Raw genomic sequence first — 25,598 nt, forward strand, 5'->3', positions numbered from 1 at the left:
TTTCACAGATGAACTTTTTATGTTCTGAAAAGTTGAGAGCCATCTGAAATTTAACACATATTTACTCAGTGAAAATTCAGATAGGATAATGATAAAAGCAAATTATCAGTAAAAAAAAAAAAAAAAAAAAAGGTTAAGATCCTTGCATTTAGTAGCCAAATTTAATATTTTCACTGGCTAAGCTTTCCAAATGTGTTCTTCTTTATGTCTGATGACCTCCCTGTTTATTTTGTCTACTAGGACCTCCTTCATCTATAAGGCAGGTCCAACTAGCACACTTTACAGAATCAGACTGGTGATATACAGTGTCCTCAACTCCTTTCTGCTCATATTCCTTGTCTTAGTGTTAGTTAGACTTGAAGTTTATTCCTTCTACAGCACAGCCAATTCTCCTTTTTCTCTTTCTACTTTTCCCCCCTCTTGTTCTACTTCTAACATACCACCAACCAACATAGCTACTTGACATGAGCCAAAGTCTCCACTTTGAGTTGGTTTAGAAACCTTACATATTTTTCCAATGATAACTGAGTTCCTAGGAACCTGGGCTGTACCCCTGTGACACTCTTAGCAAATAAACAGCTGAGGAAACAGATACTCCTAAATTATAAATTATAAATGCTGCATTTTCTCTGATAACAAGGAGTCCCTGGAACACATGCTACTTTGTCTAAAGTTTCTTTCCTAGTGCAGGATGCAGAACTAAATACAAAAATGAGGACTAATGTTTATAAATAATAAGCACTTTCATACGTCATGTATTTCCTCATTTGATCTGTGCAACAATTCTGTAAGGTAGATAGGGCAGATACTATTGTCATATAATAAGGAAATAAGTCTTAAGAGGGACAGAGGCAATATTCAAACTCAAATAAGGTGAGTCCACATCTTTTGCATTTTCTTTCATACTGCCTTAACTCCTCTATATGAAAGATCTTCTACTAAATGGCTTTTACTTTACAGATAGAAGAACTTTAGAGTTTGCCTGTACTATCATTCTTCCTTGTCTTTTCTTAAAGAAAATGAGCCCAAGAAGGTTTAGGAATTACCCAACATCTGGCCCAAAACTAAGATCACAGCTCCAGAATTTCTTGGCTTAGTTCCAGAGGTCTTTCCATTCCAGTGCCCTGCCTTTATATTTTCTGAATCTGCACGATTATTTTTTTCAGCTATTAAAATAAAGTTTTTAAAGATTTTAGTTATGAGAGAGAGAGAGAGAGAGAGAGAGAGACAGGCAGATACAGGCAGAGGGAGAAGCAGGGTCCATGCAGGGAGTCTGATGTGGGACTCAATCCTGGGACTACAGGATCACGTCCTGGGCTAAAGGCAGTGCTAAGCCGCTGAGCAACCCAGGTTGCCCAAAATAAATTATTGATTACAGTCCTGGCTTGGTAAATATAAGTATTCCTCCCTGTTCTTAGTATTTGTTACTAATAAACTGAAGTCAATTTTATCTGGAATGTTGTAAGTTGAGATTGGGAAAGAAGGACATGACTGCTTTGTGTTGCAAGAATATAAGAGAGGAAGGTTGGAGTTGTTACTTGCCCCCGTTTCCTTCCTTTTTTTTTTTTTTTAAAGATTTATTTATTTATTTTAGCGGGGAGAGGCAGACAGAGAGGGAGAGAATCCTCACTGACTCCCCACTGAGCCTGAGGTGGGGCTCAATCCCAGCATCCCAACAGCTGGTCTAAGCCAAAATCAGGAGTTGGATTCTCAACCAACTGAGCCACCAAGCCTTCTACCCATTTCCTTCTTGATTACCCTGCATAGATAATATGCAAGGTACACTCTTCCCTCTCTAGCTTGGCAGCATCTCTGATTGCTTGTTTACATAGTATTTAGGGTTAGAAAAAGAGTTAAAGTCGAACAAAATTCAGAGATCAAATTTTTTTCTTCCTAAGGTATATAAACTTAAATAGTAACAGAAGCTGGGAAAAGAAGGATATTAGTTACATAACGAGGAACAATAATTCTTCTGGTACCATAGGCAGGCTGGTTCAACATAGCAGTTGGCTCTTGTCTGATTCTGTAATAGAGACCAGATTTTTTACTTCGTTTTTCAACTGGTGCCTCTTTCCACCATAGTTATGCTTCTGACTCTGTTGTGTAATTAGTTGGTTGATCATATGTCACAAAGACTTCTCTCCTTGAAAACTGGATTCATTTCTTGACTCTACACACTTGGAAGTCTTTACATATCTCCCTCTTCTAACCAAATAACAGCTATTCTTCACATTATTAAAGTTTTGAGTGTTTTTATGAGCACTTCTATTTACTACCATTCCATTACTTATCACTTTTTCTAGTCATAGAAAATCCTTCTAATGTCATTCACAAAGCATTCTTTCTTTCCCTTTCAAAGCTTCTACCTAAAATGGGCTTGCATCATGTCCTAATGCAGCATCACTTACCTGAAGCAACATGTCATTTAAGATCTCTAGGAAAAAGAAGGATCAACAAATTGGAAGAAAATTAAGGAAATAAACCTTCAAATTTTGAGACATCTTAGGGATTTATGTGGGGGAGCTAAATAAAAAGGTGGTCAAGAAATGACTAGTCATCAGGACACCTGGGTGGTGGCTCAGTGGTTGAGCATCTGCCTTTTGCTCAGGTTGTGATCCTGGGGTCCTGGGATCAAGTTCCGCATCGGGGTCCCTGCAGGAATCCTGCTTCTCCTTCTGCCTGTGTCTCTCTGTGTCTATGTCTCTCATGAATAATCTTAAAAAAAAAAAAAAAGAAATGACTAGTCATCAATAAAGACTTTTATGAAACAGATCCTCAAGAGAGAGGAAATAGCCATTGGTTTAGCAATGAAGACAGTTTTTACATTCTTTTCTTCTTAATCATTTTTGCTTATCTCGAATTAGAGAATAGAATAAAAAGGCTTACAACCCTGAAATAGACTACACAATTCGCTTCTTAATAATTTGACCTGTCATTCTATCAGAAAAAAGATATTAAGTCCATTTGGCATATTTGCTTTTGAGATACTATACTGGTTGTTTTCCAGTATTTTATGCCCTTCTAGGTGTTACTAATTGATTGTTTAATTTGTTTTTGCATGTTTCCAGGTTAAACTAAGCTGTCTAATTGCCAACTCATTTTCCCCTTGTTTTAAAGATAGGTATGTTTTCCCTTTCCCAGTCTCCAGGGATATTTGCCCACTACTTTAGGATAGTACAAGGAGTGGGACACAGTTTAAAAGATTGAGAGGAGGGCAGCCCGGGTGGCTCAGCAGTTTAGCGCCGCCTTCAGCCCAGGGTGTGATCCTGGAGCCTTGAGATCCAGCCCCGGGATCGAGTCCCACGTCGAGTCTCCCTGCATGGAGCCTGCTTCTCCCTCTGCCTGTGTCTCTGCCTCTCCCTCTCTCTCTCTCTCTCTCTCTCTGTGTGTGTGTGTGTGTCTCTGTCTCTCATGAATAAATAAATAAAATCTTTTTAAAAGATTGAGAAGAAAGAGGAATGACAAGATGATGATTTTTTTTTCTTTGCACTAGTCACATCCATCTGTATAACTTATTTTATTCCAATACTCATAAATATTTGACTAATATCTTAATTCATTTTTTGGACTTCTTAAACTTTAAATTTACTATCTCCTCAAGGAAAAAAACTTGATTTCTCCTCAATAAAAGTGGGTAGGATCATATGTATGTTTGATGAATGTTGCTCCTCTTACAGGCTGGTTCAGTCAGTCCTCAGCCAGTACCATACATGGCTTCTCCATCAAGGAGTTCGCACAAGAGAAGCCCCACAGCACTGCTTTGTCACCTCTTATTTGGCACTCTGCCTAGATGGCGATCTTTTAAAATTCTGAATTCTCACTCTAGGAGAATGTTATATGATAGTTGTTATTGGAACAAATTAGAAGTCCAAATGAATGTAATTGTACTTGAAGGATTTGTTTCCCAGTAATAGTTAAGCAGTCTTCCTGTTCTGTTTTGGTGGCTTACGTCAGTACTTTTCAAAAGATTTCAAACTTGACGTCATGACTTATCACGCTGCCCCTCTCCAGTCCTTTAAAATGTATAATAAATCCTCGTTGGCTATAAGTATAAAACTCACAACATTTTATCAATATACTTTTTGTGACTACTAGGCTATCTGTAAACAAGAAGATTGTGTTTTAATGAAAGAGGAGGAGAAAAGAAGCAACTCTTTGAATTCCAGTTTAGCACATTGGCATAAAAATTTTCAGATCATTTATTCAAGTAGTAGCTCATGGGTTTGTATTAAATTTCTTGGACTTCTTTCTGATCAACAAAGCTTTCAGCCTTCCATGGTCAAGTGCTACATTTAATGCATGTGAATAATAAACTTATGCAAAATAAAGGGGAATTTCATGCTTGGGAGGAAAAGAAGTTTATGCAATTTCATCCTTACCCAAAGACCTGACTATTAAAGTAATATAAAATGAAAGCAGTTTTTTCTCCTGCCTTCATTTTGGAAAATTGACATAAACATCCTTAAGATTTCCCATATAGCATTTTAAAACTTTTTTGAACCTGCTCTATTGCTACATGATAATTTTTTTATTTCTAATTTCTAAAGAATTAGATGTTTCTCTCTCTAAAAGGGAAGGTAAGGCAAGAGTTGAATAATCTTTTACCTATAAAATATGAATATTTATGAAAAAAGTGTATACATTTGAAAAGTGGAATGTATTTTTATGCTCCTATTTATTTGTTACTATGGCAACCACCACACTGCCTAGTATTTATGTTGTCTAAGATTCAGAGCACCTTTTCAAAAAAAAATAAATACGCCAGAACCATGTACTGTATTTATTTTGAAGCTTAGAAAAATATTTATTCTAATGCATATTTTTGAAGAAAAATAGCAATAAATAATGTAAACTTCAGCCTGGCACCTTTTCTGGTATATGTTTTTAAAATCAAAATAATTACATTTTTTACTTGTTATTAAAATAGAATAAACAATAGAAATAATTTTTAAAACTTGTGTGTCAATCTTAAAAGGTAATCTCTTGATTTTTCTTATTTTTATGACTTAATATTTTGATTCATAACAAATTTCTGAAAATCTAAAATAAGAACTTAGATATTTAACATTACCTACACAAATCAGAAAATATAAATGGCTTGCATTTCTGATTGCAGATGGTTCTTTGATATCTATGAATAAAAGATTCATATTTTGCATGTGAAATGAAAGGCATGATTATTATTTTTCTTAGTTTATTTAAATTATTTTTTGACATGTGTGATACATAAATATATTTTCTTAATGTTAAACATCAGAATGGAAGTTATGAAGCATAAAATCAGACATGTTTCATGTCACGTATTACCTGTTAAGAAAAACTGCAATACAACATTTAAGTACAACAGAATAGTGAGCATATTGTCTCTGATACTTGTAAACAGGATGGATCTGCAGTTTCACAGTTTATGTTGACAGTATCTTTGTGGGAAATGTAATTATCAAATGAATTATAACATGTCCTAGTATTAAGATTATTAATAGTAATTTTAATTGCCTTTTTCAAGATAATTGGGTATGTTCTCATAAGTATATGGGAAAGGGGCTTTTGGGCTAATTAGATATTTTGAACTCAGTTATCTTTAAAATATCTAGAAGTTTAACATATATATTCCATATTTTAGGAATTCTTTTAATAGAATGGTTTCTGAGTAAAATAAAGTCAATAAAAATCTCTGATTAGCCCTTAATGTTCCTCCTTGAGTATTAATATAATTAAAAATTTAAATAATGATAGTTTTAAAAATTAAATTTTCACTACCAGTTAGAAAATAACTATAAAATTGGTCAGGTTAAGAGATAATATTTTATTCTAGTAATGAATACTATTAGATAAGTGTCCGTATACTATTTTCTGGTAGCTTTAGAAATTGGTACTTTTTTTTTTTTAAGATTTTATTTATTTATTCACTCATGAGAGACACAGGGAGAGAGAGAGAGAGAGAGAGAGAGAGAGAGAGGCAGAGACATAGGCAGAGGGAGAAGCAGGCTCCATGCAGGGAGCCTGATGTGGGACTTGATCCTGAATCAAGGATCAGCCCTGGGCCTAAGGCAGGCACTAAACCACTGAGCCACCCAGCGAAATTTGTACATTTGTAAAAAAGAAATCCAAATTGGAAATATACATGAGCAGCCTTAAAATTGTTCATACACTTTGATCTGGGAATTTAACTTCTAAAACTTTTTTTAGTTTAGGAACTTTTCTGTGGTAAGGTCAAAGGTGCATATGAAAACCACAGCTTTGGATCCCTGGGTGGCGCAGCGGTTTGGCGCCTGCCTTTGGCCCAGGGCACGATCCTGGAGACCCGGGATCAAATCCCACATCCTCCCGGTGCATGGAGCCTGCTTCTCCCTCTGCCTGTTGTGTCTCTGCCTCTCTCTCTCTCTGTATGACTATCATAAATAAATTTAAAAAACGTTTAAAAAAAAAAAAAAGAAAACCACAGCTTTATTTACAACAGGAAGTATTTGGAGCAACTATCTATAAGATATTTTAAAAAATTAAAAATTATGTTCTCAACAAATATTTAATAACATAAAAATATTCTCATTCAGTGAACACAACTGTATATAAACTATATATTTAATATGGTCACACTTTTGTTTAAAGGAAAGGCAATATCTCAGGGCACCTAGATTAGTTGGTTAAGCATCCAAGTCTTGGTTTTGGATAGGGTCACGGTCTCATGGGTCATGAGTTTGAGCCCCATCTTGGTTTCCGCTGAAGATTCTCTCTCTGCCCTTCCCCCTGTTCATGCTCACTCATGCTCTCTCTCTCTCTCTCTCTCTCTGTGTGTGTCTCTCAAATAAATAAATCTTTATTTTTTAAGATTTTATTTATTCATTCATGAGAGACACAGAGAGAGAGAGAGAGAGGCAGAGACACAGGCAGAGGGAGAAGCAGGCTCCCGAAGCAGAGAGCCCGACGTGGGACTCGATCCCAGGTCCCAAGGATCAGGCCCTGGGCCAAAGGCGGCGCTAAACCGCTGAGCCCCCCAGCCTGCCCTAAATAAATAAATCTTTTTTAAAAATCATAGATTTTACATAGATGTAAAATCATAGATGAAAGCCTTAAAACAATTATAGTGGCTAACTCCAAGGATGAGAAATTATGAGACTTTTTTTTTATAATTTTCTTTCCACTCTTAATATGGGTATTTCTGTAATAATTCCGATTATTGGGCAGATTTTAAGATTTAAAATCTTAAAAAAAAGATTCCAATTATCATCTGATTGTTTTTAATAGGACAAGTTAGTAAAAAATGTGTTTATATTCAGTAATGAAAATTCAGCTAGTGGAGAAATACTGTTTTCTTGTCCAACATTAAATTTATTGTCTATTTTAGTCTGGGAATAGTTGGTATTTAATAACATTTGATGGATTGAATGGAATAATGACGGGATCAGGAATTATCAAAATGGTTTTAGGGAAAACACATTTGGAGGACCACAAAGAAGTCTTCTTTATGTTTAAGTAAACTTGATTTGTTTATCATAACAATGTGTGACTAGATGATAAATTGATAACAATATGCAAGAACTGTTCTGCTAACCATTGTTCTGGTAGCATAGAATAAGGCAAAGCTGATTGGTGGGTTTATCCTAGGACGTTTAGTTTGTATAGTAGTACGACAAAACATTCCAACAGGAAAAGTAACTTATTTGAGAGTCTGGGACTCCAATCTTTAATCCTCTCACTTTTTTTTTCCCAATTGAACAATGATTTTTTTTTCTTAAAGATTTTATTTATTTATTCATGGGAGACACACAGAGAGAGAGAGAGAGAGAGAGAGAGAGAGAGAGGCAGAGATACAGGCGGAGGGAGAGGCAGGCTCCATGCAGGGAGCCAGACATGGGACTCGATCCGGGTCTCCAGGATCATGCCCTGGGCCGAAAGCGGCACTAAAACCACTGAGCCACCCAGGCTGCCCTGAACAATTATATTTATAAAACAAATTTTGATAAAACAGCTATCCTCTGAAATACAACTATTAAATTATAAAATTAGAAAAACAGTCTGTTCTACATTAAGCTATACATTTCCATTGCTGAAAATTTTATTTTTTTTATATTTTTTTTATTTATTTATTTATTTTATTTATTTATTTATTTTATTTATTTATTTATGATAGTCACACAGAGAGAGAGAGAGAGGCAGAGACATAGGCAGAGGGAGAAGCAGGCTCCATGCACCGGGAGCCCGACGTGGGATTCGATCCCGGGTCTCCAGGATCGCGCCCTGGGCCAAAGGCAGGCGCCAAACCGCTGCGCCACCCAGGGATCCCTGAAAATTTTATTTTAAAAATTATAATTAGCAATCTAGATGATTAATACATATTTTACATGTTTATACAACACCAAAAAGGTACATTTCATGCAGGGTAGCCTTCCACATGTCTCCTAATAAGGTCATTATCTTGACAATATTTAATATATCTGAGGGTACAACCACAAGGTATAATGGCTTCTACTGTGGAATCAAGAGACTATTTCAGCATTTGGGAGAAGTTAATAGCAGTTAAATCAGTGAGACCAAATCAGATGACCAGAAATAAGGTATTCTACTGCTGGAATGCTACAATAGTCTTCAGAGGACAGGTATGCATTCTGACTAGGTGAAATATGGCCAAGAGCTCTATATAAGGATTTCCAAATATGCATTGCTTGGGACTCATCTTTGGAGGTTAACTCTGACCCTTGTCCCATTAAATATGTACAAACTATCTGTTCTGGAAACTAGAGAAAAATGACTTGAAGCCTTTTTTTTTTTTCTTTTAAGATTTTATTATTTATTCATGAGACACAGAGAGAGAGAGAGAAAGGCAGAGACACAGGCAGAGGGAGAAGCAGGCTCCATGCAGGGAGCCCAATGTGGGACTTGATCCTCTGGGAATCCAGGATCAGGCCCTGAGCTAAAGGCAGATGCTCAACTGCTGAGCCACCCAGGCATCCCGGTTTCATTCATTTTTATGGCTGAGTAATATCCCATTACTTTTTTTTATCCATTCATCTATGGATGGACATTTGGGTTACTTCCATATCTTAGCTATTGTAAATATTGCTGTAATAAACATGGGACTCCAGTTTTTTCTTTTCGAATTATTGTTTTCTTTGGGTAAATACTCAGTAGTGGAATTACTAGATATATTACTTTTAAGATGATGGCATTTCCATACTTCTTGTCTTGTTTCTTTCTTCCACGTTCATGCTTTCCTTTGTTCCTTATATCTCTAGCTCACTAGAAGACACCATATAATGTTTGAATATTCAATTCTGCTATACAAGATAAGGAAACAAATGGGATGATGATACTCGTAAGAAATGGTGAACACATAGGGTACCTGGGTAGCTCAGGCCGTTGAGCATCTGACTCTTGGTTTTGTCTCAGGTCATGATCTCAGGGTTGTGAGATAGAGCCCTGTATCAGACCCCACACTCAGTGTGGAGTCTGCTTGAAATTCTTTCCCTCTCCCTGGGCCCCTCCCTCTGCTCATGCTCTCTCTCACTATCTCTCTCTATCTCTCAAATAAATAAAATCTGAAAAAAAATTTTATTGTGAACATTTTCAAACACACAGTAAAAAATAGTAAAACAAACCCTCATGTTAACCCAAGTTAACCATAAATTTTCTACTATTTTTATTTATACCCCCTTCTACTTTTAAGAGTGTTTTAAAGCAAATCTCAATCATATTTACTTAAAAATACTTTGGTTTGTATTTCTAAAAGATAATATTTATTTTTTTAAAATCACACGCATAAAATGGTTATTTTATTCGCCATTTTTAAAAGACTTTATTTATTTATTTGTTTATTTATTTATTTATTGGGCAAGAGAGCACAAGCAGGGGAAGAGTAGAGGGAGAAGGAGAAAGAGAATCCTAAGCCAACTCAGCACTGAGCACAGTTCCCGACACCGGCTCAGTCCCACGACCCTGAGATTATGACCCCAGCTGAAATCAAGAGTTGGACACCTAACACACCTCACTTGCCTTTGATAGATTCCTTGTTTTCAGACATAATCAGATGTCACACAATCATGGTACATTTCTGGACCCAGCGTTGAATACTTACAGGGATTTAAAAACACTAAAACATTAAAAACATTAGCTGTCTCTTCTTCAATAGCTGGAAATTTTACATATGTTCTTTTCTCCTTAAACTTTTATTTCCACTACATTTCTTCTACAAAATTTTATCTTTTATGCTTGAAAGTCTTTTTTAGACTTTCTTTAGGAAAGCATATATGTGAAAGGCAAGATCTGGACATTGATCTGCTTATAACTATCCACACCTGCATGCCCCATGTACTGTTTTGGTTTTGGTAGTTAGTATCCCAACTTGAAGACTATCATGTCTTTTTTCTTCTGTACCTGATACATTGTACCTACTATGTGCCAGCACATCAACTTTATAAAGTGGCTACTATTCTTAACCCTTTCTTATAGATGAAGAAACTGATGCAGAAAGATGTTGTGTGACTTATCCAAGATGTCACAGCTAGTAATTGGGCAGTGGGGATGCTAAACCCAGACACTCTGGCTCCAGAGTCCAGGCCTAGAACCATGTGTACTTGAATGCCTTTAAAAAAAAAAAAAAAAAAAAAAGTGGAAGAACAGATCTAGAGGTGGGCATGAGTGAGAGCTTATCTTCATGTCAAATGATTAAGAGATGGAAAGTAAAAAAGAGGTTTTTCATTGTGTAAGTAAATAAACTATGCATGTGTTACTAAAACATAAGCAGTGCCTTTACCTGTACTGTGCTAAAATATTGTAATAGTGTGAGTCAAATGAAAATTAACACATTTTTATTTCTTTAATTTCTAATTAACAATTACTTTTCTTTTAATTAGCGATGTGCATGAATGTTATCTGCAAACCTATCGTATTCCACATAGTCTACTTAACCTGTTAATATGTTCCACTTTTAGTGAGGATAACACTGATTTTATAGTAATGCTACAGCAGAAATATTGCATTTAATAATGGTAATGATTTCGCACTTATATAATTTATTCTACCAAAAGGCATCCTAAAACTATTTTTACATGGAAAATAAAACTATACCTATCACTAAAATGATTATCTCTTTTGGTGAAGATTAGGATTGTAATTATGCATACATAAAAAGTAAAACTATTACTATATTTCAAGGGATATTTTTTAATAGTTTGGTGCAGATTTTCTTAGGTTTTAATAATTATAATAAACACACCAGGGCAGTCAAAGGTGATTTACTGTCTAATCACATAATTTTGCCTCGCTATTAACAGCTGGAGTTTTTCAGCTGTTTATAAAAGCATTCCTCAATTAGGAAGACTCAACCTATGGACGAATTGAACAAGCAGTGGTTGTTATGGAAGCCTGAGAGGAGAACCTTGTCCCTCCTGCTGTGAGATGCTTAAAGGGGTAGGGAGAGTATGAAGGCCAGTAGCCCTTTAGTCTTCGGTTGGAACACCAGAGGAGTGCTGGGCAGAGAATAGCACCTTTTCTTATTAAACTATGGAGAAAGAGATACCTTTTCTTATTCTGATATAAATTTGGATTCATCTAACATTACATGAATGTCTATTATGTGCCAAGTACTGTGCCTGATGCTTTCACGTTCACCACTTTATTTACTTAATCCTCATAACCATGTGGATAACCTGTTTTGCAAATGAAAGTACGGAAGCTCAGAAAGGGTATAGTACTCAAGGTCACATGGCTAGAAAGTGGAAAAAGAAGAAATGATCTTATATATTATACGTGTGTATTTTTCCATAATACTTGTGAGTATAAATTATATTATAGTTCTTTCGATCTTCTGTATGCTTAATTAACAATAAGTCTAGCAACTTGCTAACTAGCTAACTTGCTTTTCTGGAAAGCAATTTAGTTCAAGGAATATCAAGAGTTTCAGGATTCAATTCAACTACACACAACAAAGACCCTCTTTTAAGTACTTGGCAAGATTTTATCACCTCAATGAGAAAACCTATTTAAAATTGCATTCCAGGGGCAGCCCCGGTGGCTCAGCGGTTTAGCGCAGCCTTCAGCCCAGGGCCTGATCCTGGAGATCCCGGATCAAGTCCCACATCAGGCTCCCTGCATGGAGCCTGCTTCTCCCTCTGCCTGTGTTTCTGCCTCTCTCTCTCTCTCTCTCTATCTCTCTCTCTCTCTGTCTCTCATGAATAAATAAATAAAATCCTTTTTTAAAAATTAAAAAAAATAAATAAAATTGCATTCCCTGGGACGCCTGGGTGGCTCAGCTGGTTGAGCGGTTGAGCAGCTGCCTTCGGCTCAGGACATGATCCTGGAATTCCAGGATCAAGTCCCGCATCAGGCTCCCTACCTGCAGGAGGTTAAGTAGAATATGCAGAGGCAGGAGCCTGCTTCTCCCTCTGCCTAGGTCTCTGCCTTCTCTGTGTGTCTCTCATGAATAAATAAATAAAATAAAATTGCATTCCCTGGGCACCTGGGTGGCTCAGTCAGCTAAACATCAGACTCTTGGTTTCAGCTCAAGTCATGATCTCAGGGTTGTAGGATCGAGCCCCACATCTGCTGGTCCCTCTCCCTCTTTCTCTCTTTCTCTCTCTCTCTCTCTCTCTCAAACAAATATCTTTTTAAAAAGTTATCTCTACACCTAACATGGGGCTCAAACTCACAACCCAGAGATCAAAAGTGGCATGCTCTACTGAATGAGCCACACAGGTGCCCCAGTATTATACCATTCAAAGACTTAGATTCCTACTTTTGTTTTCCTTTAAGCTTTCATCTGTTTTTTTCATCACGAGACCTATTTAGCAACTGCTGCATAGCCTCAAACATGATGAGAAATAAATTGTGATTAAGATCCAGGATCAATTTATAACCCTGGATGGTTTTACCTTTTAAGTTAAATAATATTCTTCCTCATTTTTAGCTGAAAATGGCAAAAAGAGAAAAAGATGACCATGAAGCATTTCTTTCTCAGTCTTCTTTATCACCCTTGACTAGAGCCATGGAGGTATCACAGCAGAGCAATGCTGAAGGCACCTTCAATGGAGATACCATTCACCTAATTTACAAATATATTTCCAAAGATCTACCAAGGTAAGAATGTTATTTCAGCAGCTTAATCTGAATTCTGAAGGAGATAAAGTGATTGTAGAATGCTGTCTATATAAATGCTCAATATTTTGTGGAGATGATGTCAATAATAACTTGGGAATGTGATGGGCTATAAAGATAGTTGCCTGGATTAGAACCCTTCAATTTCTTTTATTTTATGGGAAGGTAAAAGGTAGATGATGCTATAAACATAAATTATCCCTGAGTTTGACTCGGACAGTAGCAAAATGATAAAAATGGTATGGCAGGGAAGATAATATTTGCTCTATGCCAAGTCACCCTGCTAAACACTTAACCTGCACTGTATCCATTTAGTTTTAGTTTTAGAGAGAAAGCACACCAGGAGGGAGTGGGAGAGATAGGGGAGGGTCAGAGGGAGAGACTCCCAAGCAGGCTCCACACCCAGCACAGGGCCCAATGAAGGTCTCAATCTCACAACCCTGAGATCATGACCTGAGCCGAAACCAGGAATCAGGTGCTTGACCCACTGTGCTACCTGGGCGCCCTATCAGGTTTTGATAAGCTTTTGGCTAGCTAAATGTGATGTTAGAGTCTTTTTTTTTTTTTAAGATTTTATTTATTTATTCATGAGAGACACAGAGAGAGAGAGGCAGAGACACAGACAGAGGGAGAAGCAGGCTCCATGCAGGGAGCCTGACGTGGGACTCAATTCCGGGTCTCCAGGAGCATGCCCTGGACTGAAGGCAGAACCATTCTGCTGAGCCACCAGGGCTGCCCTGATGTCGGAGTCTTTATGTTACATGGAAAACTTATACTATAAGAGCACTGAAGAAAATATTCATAAATTAAGCATTATGTTAATCTCCTATAAAAATGCCAGGTTACATTTATATCTTAAAACTTTTGTGTGTGTGTTGGTAAATTTAAGTAAAAGTGAAATCTATACTTTTAGCTAATTTTTGTTTTGCTTTATTTCTCTGACTTCTGTGCATATTAGCAGTGCTTGAGGTTATTTACACAGTGTACTAGCTATATGCCTAGATAATCTCTTAGAACATTATTACCCAATATAACAATGGGTAATATAACAATATAACATATTACCCATCTATAACAATATAGCACAGAGAGAGCGACAGACAGAGACAGAGACACAGGCAGAGGGAGAAGCAGGCTCCATTCCATGCAGGGAAGCTGACGTGGGACTCAATCCCGGGTCCCTGGGATCAGAACCCTGGGCTGAAGGCGATGCTAAACCGCTGAGCCACCCGGGCTGCCCTCTTTTGTGTATTTTTAGATTCTTTATTTTTTCTGTTGGAGTTAACTGTAATTTCATTTATACAGTTTCTTTCCTTTTTCTCATTTTCTTTTTCTGATTCTAAGTCTTTTTTAACTCTGGGTTTGTCCTTTTTTTAATGTCAATCTTTCTTTTCATGGAATCACCTTCCTACTGCCATTTTTTTAATAGTTTGTTTCAATGTGTTATTCATATTTCTTTGTCTGAATCCTAACTTCATTTCTGTCACTATTACCTATTACCATCAACTTTGATTATGATGTACCTAGAAAACAAAGTAAACCTTTTCTTGGTAATCGAATGGAAAGTCAAAGACAATGCCCAGAGATCTTTTACTTTCATGAAAAAGAAAATGATGAGTTTCAACCTGAAAGACGTCAAGTTCATAAAGGCTAATGGTAATCTAAGATCCGTTGGCATTAATATGATTATCAGAGAGAGGCAATTTTCTCTATGAGTAAAGACATTTTCCCCCTGATTGAGGTTAAAACTTTTCTTGTCTCATTCTTGTTTTCCTTGCCACCTTTCTTCTACCATCTTTGTGATCTTTTTATGAGAAATAATTATTAAAATATAGTCAATTTGTTGTTCCTTTACTTATACAACAAGAGATTATGTTTCTCTTCACTACACACACTATACATTTTACAAAATATGCCTACATGTATTAAATCCATTCATTGCAGCCATACGGTGACTGGTCACTTTATTCTCATGTTATTATCTGATGCTATTAATTTATTCTATATTGTATTCACATTATCCACTCTTCTCTCTTGTGTTCTTTCAATGTTTTTCCTTTGTCACTCTGCTATATTTGTTTCTAACAGAGTGAAAGCTGCTGTGCCAGGATCCTTCCTCGCACAGGAAACTAATAGTTCCTATTAGATTAGAAAACTAATCATCAACAGTGTAAATGAGTTCAACATGTTATGCCAAAGACGGTCTGATCCTCCCATTTTATGACTTACCCCTAGGAGGTCAGATCAATATCTAGTTGGAAATATCTAGCCCAATTCCTATAGCTACTTCCAGGGGAGCAGCATAGTAGGAAATTTTGCCTACCTAGCTGTAGTCTGAGGTAGTACCAGGTGACCCAGAACAGTGTCCCAGACTTTGAGACACAGATGGTAGAATTATTTGTTGATAACAGGTATCTATGGATAGTTCTGTCATATTTATAGAAGGTATTTCCAGGCACCCCAGGTGGCTCAGCGGTTTAGCGCCACCTTCAGCTCAGGGCATGACCCTGGAGACATGGGATCGAGTCCCACGCAGGCTCCCTGCACAGAGCCTGCTTCTCCCTCTGCCTATGTCTCTGCCTCTCTCTGTGTGTCTCTCATGAATATATAAAATAAAATATTTAAAAAAATAACAAAGTTGCATTTTAAAATTAAGAGAATGAAAAAAATTAAATAAAATTAAGAGAATGTTTTAAAAAATATCTTTTCTACCCCACATATAAAATATTTTAATGATTTTTAGCTGATGATCATCTAAGGATGTAATTTCATGATTTGTGTAACAGAAAGTTATAGGATTTTTAAATCTTATTTGCAGCTGAGTGTGTTGCCAACATTTTTAGTTCCCTGCAGGAGAAATTATTTTTGGTACATTAAATGAGAACTTAAATCAGCTTTAAAAGTTAATTACCAATAATTTTTTGTTATATATTATATGGGTTGCTTTTTCAGACAAATCTTGCTTTCAAGGAGACTAACAGCACCTAAACTATTCATTCAGTTTTTTAATGTCATTTTAGTTATATTGGATATGTTTTTTTTTTACTTTTTTTTTTTTTTAAAGTAATCTCTGTGCCTAACATGGGGCTTGAGCTCACAACCCTGTGATCAAGAGTTGCATGTTCTACTAACTGAGCCAGCCAGGAGACCTAGATCTTGGATATTTTAAATTGGAATGAATCTCAGATTCTTTTTTAAATAGAAAAATTTGATCACATTGCCTTTTCCAGGGGCAGTTTAAGTTTAGGAATTTTGTCATTCTAAAGAAGAGCTGTCTGTTCCCAGCATGGAGTGGGCAGCAGAAGGAAGTGAGGAAAGCCAGCCGCAGTGAAGGAAGCAAGGTAGCACCTTCAGTGCTCTACCTTCATTCTGAACAATTTACACTTTGCATAGCTCATAACTTTTTCCAATTTTTTTCAAAAACAAAATCTCTACAGATCTAAAGATTAATATATTATTTCCTTTTAAAATGTTAAAAGACTATATTATTTCCTTTTGAAGACATAGAATTTCCTCTGGAAACATTGTATATGGTATCTATAACCTCCTCTGGTTTTAGATTTAAGATGTACCTTGTTTTTACTTTTGCATAAGCAGAATTATTTTTTTCTTCCTTTGGATGGGATGGTCCTATACTCAGGTGAATCCATTACACAAAGAAATTGCTCTTCTTGTTTAGAATTTCCTTCTGTACAAGTAAACAAGTTTAATTTAACAGATGTTGAATATCTCCTATAGGGTATATATGTAGTTTGAACATAATACATTATTTATTATTCAATCATCAAATTGCAAGTAAAAATCTGACACAGTATGTGTTGTAAAATAACTGGAAATTGCTCTGCAATTGGGATACCCTTACCTAAATTTCTAGGCCAAACTAGAAATATATTTTCTTCTAGTGTTGTAAATAAAATTTGAGAGGAATTTTTCACTTTTATTATTTACTTTTTATGATGTTTAAATCACATTTTATCTAGTAATTGTAGAAAGTTATTTATATCTTTAGGTTATTCATTTCATCAAGTTGGAAAAAGGTTATGATGAAGTTTAATGAAATTTTTGTGCTTTATATACTTCAGAGATTTTATACAAGGTTAAATTCACCAAACATATGTGCAGTTATTTCTTTTATCAGTTGCATTTCAGTATTTTAAGCTGATGACTTATTATTGAATGTACTTGGGGTCATTTTCCCTTATGTTTACATTTTCTTATTTGTATTTATTCCAATTAGAGAACTTAATTACCATTAAAATGGTAATAGAATAAAGATAAGCTTTACAAATGACAATGTTAAAAAAAAACATAACTCTTCAGGAAGGTTTAAATGCCATAAGAATATAAAAGCAAGAAATATATGCTTGTCAAATATATAGTATAAATAAATAATTTAGATGAAAATGGTTGACTACATTTAACAAAGAGACTACCAAATAATAAGGGGCTAAAGAGTGGTTGTTAGATTTGATGTACTTCATTGTATATTGTAAGTAATTGCTATCCATAAAAAAATCTATGGCTTCTGTATAAGAAAAAGAGACATTTTGACAGCCAACACTGGTATGAAGCGACAGCAAGTACAAATCCTTAGCAACTGTCATTATCCTGCTGTTGAATTCATATCTAAACTGTGTGATGACTTAGACCTGCATGTTTGTTATTGAGCCATGATCTGTCAAAGTAGCCACACTTCCTACTTATGAATAGAATTATTAGCCACATGCAGATTTCTGCCATAGAAATCTAAATTCACCAAGGATGCTTTGTGTTTCGAAGAGCAGGGAAATAAAAAAAAAACTGTGTCATTATTATGCTTATGCTGAAGTTTCTAGTGAAATGTTCCTGATTAAGTAAAAGTAAAATGTTTAGAAAATACCATAATAGCTTATACTTTAGCTCATTATAAAATTATTAAAGGTTTTGAATAAAACTAAAAGTAAAGCAATTATGATTAGAGAACTGATTATGTGGTGAGCTACTATGAGCACAAAGTAATAGAAAACTCAACTGAAAATGACTTTAAAAACGAAGAAGTCATTATCTTACATAACAAGAACCTCAGATGCAGGGCAATTCTAGGGTTAAATTCAGTGTTTCAGCAGTGTTTTCAGGGAACCTGGTCCTTTGTATCTTTCTCTCCGCCATCTTCAGAATATTGGCTAGATCCTTGGATATGACTCCTATTCACAAGGTGGCTCATTGCATGTTCACTCAACAATGTCTGACTAAAGAAAATGGATATTTGATCACTTATATTTCTCTTTTTTTTAAAGGTTTTTTAAAATTTATTTATTCATGAGAGACACAGAGAGAGAGGCAGAAATACAGGCAGAGGGAGAAGCAGGCTCCATGCGGGGAGCCCGACGTGGGACTCGATCCCGGGTCTCCAGAATCAGGCCCTGGACTGAAGGCGGCGCTAACCACTGAGCAACCAGGGCTGCCCCTTATATCTCTCTTTTTAAAAAGATTTTTAAAAGTAATCTCTACACCCAAATTGGGGCTTGAACTCACAACCTCAGTATCAAGTATTGCATACTCTATTGACTGAGCCAGTCAGGTACCCCTGTGTTTCTTTTTACTGGGGCAAAAATCCTTTCCCCAGATGACTTTGCTTCATGTCTCATTGGCCAAAATTGGATCACAAGCTGATTACTTAATGCAAGGGACAAGGGAAATATAACTACCATCATTGGTGTTAGACACTGAGGATTTACCCACTGAAGCTGATAAGGGGATATCTTCCATGAGCATATAAAGAGGATGAATCCTCAAACAGAACTGTGGCTTTTCATTTAAGGAAAACTCAGTGGAATATTTGTTGACTAAATAATATTACCTGACATAACTCTTGGCTTTGACTTTATTATATTTTACTTCTAAAATTGTGTTTGTCAGTGGCATTTTTGTGACACATTTTGGCATGATGTCGTAATTATCAAAGAATAATTCCTGCATATCAATTACTGGTTGAGTTCTAGTAGACGTGTAAAAGATACAAAACAAAGATCTTACTCTTGCAGAGTGGGATATGAAATCACATAACAAATCACAAAGCAAATATATCAATATGCAAATTATTACATCAGTTCATACAGAATGTGGGGGGATGATTTAGAATAAGGAATGATTAAGATTTAGTAGCTTTAACTCCTCTCACGTGTTTTGTCTGTTTGAGCAGCTTTATTGAAGCTTCCTTTATTCTGCTAACCTTTGAATTTTCCCTTCCTACTAACTAGGACTTTCCTTCACAGTACTAATCATAGTTAGTAATTATAAATTTATATGAATGACTATTTGTATAACATTTTTCTCTCCTACTAGACAATTATTGTTATTATGGAAGGAGTTCTAGAAAATGTAAGCACTGAGTTTAGATTAATATTCATTAAATACCACCTTATTGTAAGATGTGCAGTAATGGTATAGAACACCTGTGTGAAAACCACTGGCAAAAGACATATAGATAAGAACTAATGAAGGCAATGTGGTATAAGTATAACTGAAGGATATATTATAGAGGAGCAGTGAGCAGCACCAACTGGTAAAAGTCCTTGAATAGAAGATTGACAAGTATGACTTTATTGGTTTTCCTCAAATTGCTATTAAAAAACCACCAAGATCCACTAATGCTATTAAAGCAGAGAAATGGGAAGAAAAAAATGCTCTCATCAAAACTGGGGTTATACATCTAAATCTTTTTTTTTTTTTTTTTTTTTTATTTTTTATTTTTTTTTTTTATACATCTAAATCTTATCATGGTGTATCATTTTCTGTCCTCCTCTCTGAGCATATTTTCTTATACTTTTGGACCTGAGATCTTTACTTAGTTGTTACTTGTGAAGTAAAACTTATAAACCGGTTTTAATGAAAATTACAGAGAGTAAAATATAATTAAATAGTTGCCTAGAATATCAAGGGGGCTATAAGTTCTATAATGTATAAGATCTATCCTTGACAGTCTTTTTGATTATGATAAAAAGCTGATATGCAGATGAGATATAGTAGTTTTGAGAAAAGGATAAAAGCTTAATCTACTAATGTACCTTTGAGCTTTGTAGTTCCGTTTAATGACCATATCCATTATATTGTGTAAAGAAATTATTTAATAGATTCATTTACCAGGGGTTAAGTATCTGCCTTCAACTCAGGTCATGGTCTCCAGGTTCTGGGATCCAGCTTCTTGTTGGTCTCCTTGCTGAGTGGGAAGTCTGCTTCTCTCTCTCCCTCTGCCCCTCCCTGCACCCTTCTTCCCTCCGCCTTCCCCTCCACCCACCCGCCTTGTGCTCTTTCTCTCCTTATAAACAACTAAGTAAATAAAATCTTTTTTTAAAAAAAGATTCATTTACCTAAAGTGTTATTGTTTTTAATTAATTGATAGTTTTTTATCCATACTGCTTCATGGTTAAATTTTGACATTTTATTTTATCTTTACCTAATCACACATAAAATCCTAAAAATATACATAGTTTAATATATATATAGACACATCTCATTTTTGTTCCTTTTATGACCTAATTTCTAAAGAATTATTCAATTGCTAAAAGACATAGTCTTTTCCAATACCTGAAAATAAACTAATTCAGAAGTAATGTTGCTGATGTTTTATAAAGGAAACATACCAGAACATTTACAACCAAGTGACTATCTTCTCCTTTCCTTTTTTTATTTTTTTTATTATTATTACTTTTAAAGATTTTATTTATTTATTCATGAGAGACAGAGAGAGAGAGAGAAAGGCAGAGACACAGGCAGAGGGTGAAGCAGGCTCCATGCCCAGAGCCCAATGTGGGACTTGATCCCAGGTCTCTAGGATCACACCCCAGGCTGAAGGTGGCACTAAACCGCTAAGCCACAGGGCTGCCCTCCTTTCTTTTTGTAAATAACTCTCTTTAGGAAGTAATTTATTCTAATAAAACTGCCATTTCTCAAAGCATTTTTTTAGTTCTTCTTTGGGTTTGTCATTAAAATCTGCAGCACATTCTTTATCCTCAGTACTGCATGATGATAAAACTCAACCTTAAGTACTTGTATTTAAGCCTAATAAAAAAGAAAATGGAACAATAAAAATATATTATTTAATCTGAGAGAGAACAAGAAAGGCATGAAAAGGAACATAGAATACATAGGAAAAATAAAAACAAATTGTAAGATTATAGGCTAACTTCTCAATTAAAAGACAATGACTGTCTTGGTGACAGAGGTAACTATGTGAATATAGAGTACAGTTCTCAGTGGGCAAAAACTTCAGGGGGAAGATAACTATGTGAAGATATATATATTTGGAGGTGGAAGGAAGTTCACTTTAATAAATCTAAACGTCATAGGATTTCTAAGAAATTTTTCCATAGGAGGCAAAAGGATCTTTCAAAGAAAAAAGGTGAGAATAAGAGAAAGACAAATAAGGAGACTACAATATGGTGATTGAAATACAATCTACATATTAGAGTTGTATTTGCTAAAGAGCACTGATGCTCCGCTGCTGCTAGTATAAAACTAGTATAGAACTACCTCCTTTGCCTTCCTCTCCAATCAATACAGTGTCTCTGCTTATCTTGGTATAGGGACAGGCCATGCAAGTCCCCTGCCAAGTATGTTTTCCCTTTTTAGTATGCATCTGAGAGTCCATTCTACTCGAAGCCATGTACATCTTATTATCCTGCTCTCCTGTCCATAGTTTTTGGACCACTAATGGGTACATTTCCACAGGCTTGCCAGTGGCTTAGGAGATTGCCTAGCTTGAGAGTTCTATCCAAATGGGGTGTCCTAAACCAGGTAGTGATGCAATTAAACTTTGGGGGGCATTGAATGTGAGTCATAGAGAGTCTCTAGAAAGTAATGTGGTACAGAAATAGGGAGATACATAAAGGAAGTTAGCAGAAGCTATGAGGAATAAGGACAGAGGTAGGTTTTATAATTTTTTTTTTTAGGTAAGCTTGATACCCAACATGGGGCTTAAACTCACGACCCAGGAATCAAGAGTCACAGGGCCAGACAGGGGCCCCTGTTTTTTAGTTTTTTAAGTTGAGTATAGTTAACACATAATGTTACCTTGGTTTCAGGTGTACAACATAGTGATTGAACAAGTTTATGTGTTATGTTATGCTCACCTCAAGTGTAGCTACCATCTGTTCCCATGCAATGCTATTACAGTATCATTTCTATGAGAGTTGTTTTTAAGTTACTAGTATATTCTGAAGAGCAATCCATGGTCTTCTAATTCTCTTTGTGCCCTGCTGGAGTGGTTTTATTTTCTTTTATGTTTCTGTGTATACTAGTAGCAAGCTAAATCACCTGAAACACAAATGTGTTTGAGCTGAATGATCCTAACACTTTCATTTCCAGGATTAATTTAACAAACCAGGGGATCCCTGGGTGGCTCAGCGGTTTGGCGCCTGCCTTCGGCCCAGGGCATGATCCTGGAGTTCCGGGATCAAGTCCCGCGTCGAGCTTTCTGCATGGAGCCTGCTTCTTCTCTGTCTGTGTCTTTGCCTCTCTCTCTATCTGAGTCTCTCATGAACAAATAAATAAAATCTTAAAGAAAATAATTTAACAAACCATGTGTATAGGTTTAATTCCCTGTGTGGGACAAGTTAGCTTTGTCAAACAGTTCTGTGATTATCTTCACACACCCAAAGACCAGGCAACACATCAATTGTTATAAGAAAGAAGAGTTTAATAATGTGTAAGAACTAGTGCAAACCTGTCATCAACATTGATAAAACAAATCAAAGCTGAAGACTACAGATGGTGGGCCAAAAGTTATTTTTTCATATGAAAAATGACCTTTTCTTTCCCTTTTTGATACAAATTACTAGAAAAAAAGCATATCATAAGTAAATATATGATAAAATATCATTTAATTCTTTTAACCATTTACCAGGTAAATTGCATATAATTTATTGTCCTAATCCTACCAGAATCATGTGGGAGGTTGTTGGGAGAGAGAAGGATGCAAGTTTCCATAAAGGATGCCAATGCTCTTATCAGGAGACAGAGGGACAAATGGATCTGTTTGCCAGCATACAAAAACAGTAAATAACTTATTTACATGAATAGATTGAGGAAGTTAAGATATAAGTAAAATTACTCATTAAGATTATACATTCTAGTAAAATCTGTAAAGACCATATAGCTATCTGAAAGATGGTTATAAGACAGTATTTAAGTAAAAAAGGCAAAATATTGAATTAAAGGTCTGACACATGATGCAGTCATCAAGCAAAATGATCAAGAAAGAATTCTTGAGGCGTTCTATGGTGCAAAAAGATGTTTTTTATTAGAGTACTGGGATGGACCCGTGGGCAGAAAGAGCTGCTCTGTGATTGTGAGGAGTGACTTATTATATAGAATTTTCTATCCTATGGGAGGTGAAGGTGAGGGTAGGGCTCCAAGGAAATTGAATCTATAGGTTCATGGAGGTCTAGCTGTTATTAAGATTGTGTTTTTCTTGTAAATCTTTAAGATAGTTACAAACTATAGTGAAGTTTCATATCCTGCATGACTATTATCTTTACCAGTTGACCAATTGCTTCTTCCTGCCTTTGTTCTTAGGCTCTCACTAGTACCTGAGGAATGTTATATATATCCCACCTTAAAGGGCATGGGGCTTGTGGGGTGTCAGTTTGAATTTTGCCCTCAGCTTGCCTTTTGCCCTCTCATCAATACAGCTGAAATTTTGAAATATGGAAAAAATAAAAACCTTTCACTTTCTGGTGGGGTGATAATGGATTATTATATAAAATAATTAGTATATTTATAAAAATATTTGAAAAAAACAAAATGCATTCATTAAAAAAGAAAGAAACAGGGCACTTGGCTGGCTCAGTTGGAAGAGCATGTGACTTTTGATCTCTGGGTTGGGAGTTCAAGCCCCACGTTGGGTGTAGACATTACTTAGAAAAAATAAAATCTTAATAAAAAGACACCCATACTGCATTATGTAAAGAATTAGTTTTCTTTCTTTACATGAGAATTTGCTTCCCAAGTGACTCTGGGCACTGAGAACTGTTTATGAGATCTGCAAATCTTTCCTCCTGCCTGTTTACTGATCTTCCCCTAAGTTGAAGATCTTGGTGACCACATTCAGTTCCATTGCGGTTACTGCAGAAACACTGCCACTGAGACACGACCGCTGCCACATGCCATCACTTACTATTGCTGTCAAAATCTCAGGTAGCTCAAATGGTCTGAAAGGAGGTCTTGCCTCTGTCAGAGCTAATGTCCAATTTGCCAGAGTTTTGAGCCTGGGTAGATCCTCAGAGTGTAGGGAAGATTACTCCTCTACCTAGAGCTATCTATGGTCAATCCAGGACAGACTTGGATAGAAACATGTAACAACGAATAGAACTGCTTGGATCCCAGTGTTTTAGTTTTATTGATCCACTGTGTCAAGTCTCATCTACATGCACACATCTATTTTCCCCATGGCACATGACCACTTTCCGTTCTTTCAGAGGAAATAATCAACCATTTTACACATTTGTGAACAGAGAGGACATGCCAGAAAAAATCATTGTGATTATAATGCCATTGGTGGATCAGAAAAATTTGGAGGAGGGGCTCTCTGTGCCAAGCCTTCCACACCAAGCATTATGGTTTTATAATTCCATGGGTGGGTGGGGTTATATTATATTATGTTTAAGAACTTTTGAAGAACTTACAAATTGGACAGAAGCAGATTTAGTTTGTATAAAAATACAAATACATGGAATACTGAAATGAAATACATGGAAGCTCACTATCTTTCATACCTAATCATCACACAGGTTAACATTCTTAAGTATGGTGAAGCTTGTTTCATTTTATAATACCAGCAAATTCTCTATATATTCAGTCCTCCTAACTTGGTGTTTACATGGATTTACATTATTGTCACAGGTCATATGGTCCTCTGTTCAAACATCATAGTTGATCTAAATGCTATTCCTCCAAGCTTAACTACCAGGTGGGGTGACTAACTGTCTCAATTTGTCTGAGACTGAGGGAGTTCCTGGGGTGTATGACTCTTAGTGCTAAAGCCAGGGCAGTCCTGAGCAAACTGAGCAAACTGGGATGAATCGGTCACCCTAATCCCAGTCTGCTATGAAGCCTTTATCAATTCTATTCCATCCAATATAAATTTGCCTTCAAGGAATTCTTTTTGCATTTATTTATTTTTTTAAGATTATTTATTTATTTATCCATGAGAGACACAGAGAGAGGCAGAGACATAGGCAGAGGGAGAAGCAGCCTCCCTGAGGGGAGCCCGATGCAGGACTTGATCCCAGGACCCTGGGATCATGACCTGAGGCAAAGGCAGGTTCTCAACCACTGAGCCACTCAGGTGCCCCTCTTTTTGCATTTATAGGTAATACACACTCATAGTCCTAAGAGGCATGTTTAACATATATTCTCTCTTTATTAAGTGATAGTTTGCAAGTTTCTTGAGGGTAGAAGCCACATCTCTTAACTTTTATATTTCCTAATACTGAGCAGGGTGCTAGTTTTTAATAAATCTAAAATTTAAA

The 25,598-nt window shown here is 36.0% G+C and overlaps 1 protein-coding gene across 20 annotated transcripts in view; it reads left to right on the forward strand.

The window, feature by feature from the left end:
- Positions 1-25,598, forward strand: part of DCDC1 (doublecortin domain containing 1) — a 482,774-nt gene that overhangs the window by 8,782 nt on the left and 448,394 nt on the right. For 12 of the 20 annotated variants that reach the window (XM_038563136.1, XM_038563134.1, XM_038563146.1 and 9 more), the window contains 2 exons: positions 12,902-13,071; positions 23,010-23,123. The exons of 2 other annotated variants lie outside the window; for them this stretch is intronic. In XM_038563136.1, coding sequence (XP_038419064.1) covers positions 12,902-13,071; positions 23,010-23,123 — 284 coding nt within the window. The remainder of the gene's footprint in view (positions 1-12,901; positions 13,072-23,009; positions 23,124-25,598) is intronic. 6 more of the 20 variants (XM_038563147.1, XM_038563149.1, XM_038563148.1 and 3 more) reach the window with 3 other exon arrangements.

The sequence above is a fragment of the Canis lupus genome, chromosome 18 (assembly GCF_011100685.1).
Source record: "Canis lupus familiaris isolate Mischka breed German Shepherd chromosome 18, alternate assembly UU_Cfam_GSD_1.0, whole genome shotgun sequence".
Classification (NCBI taxonomy): Eukaryota; Metazoa; Chordata; class Mammalia; order Carnivora; family Canidae; genus Canis; species Canis lupus.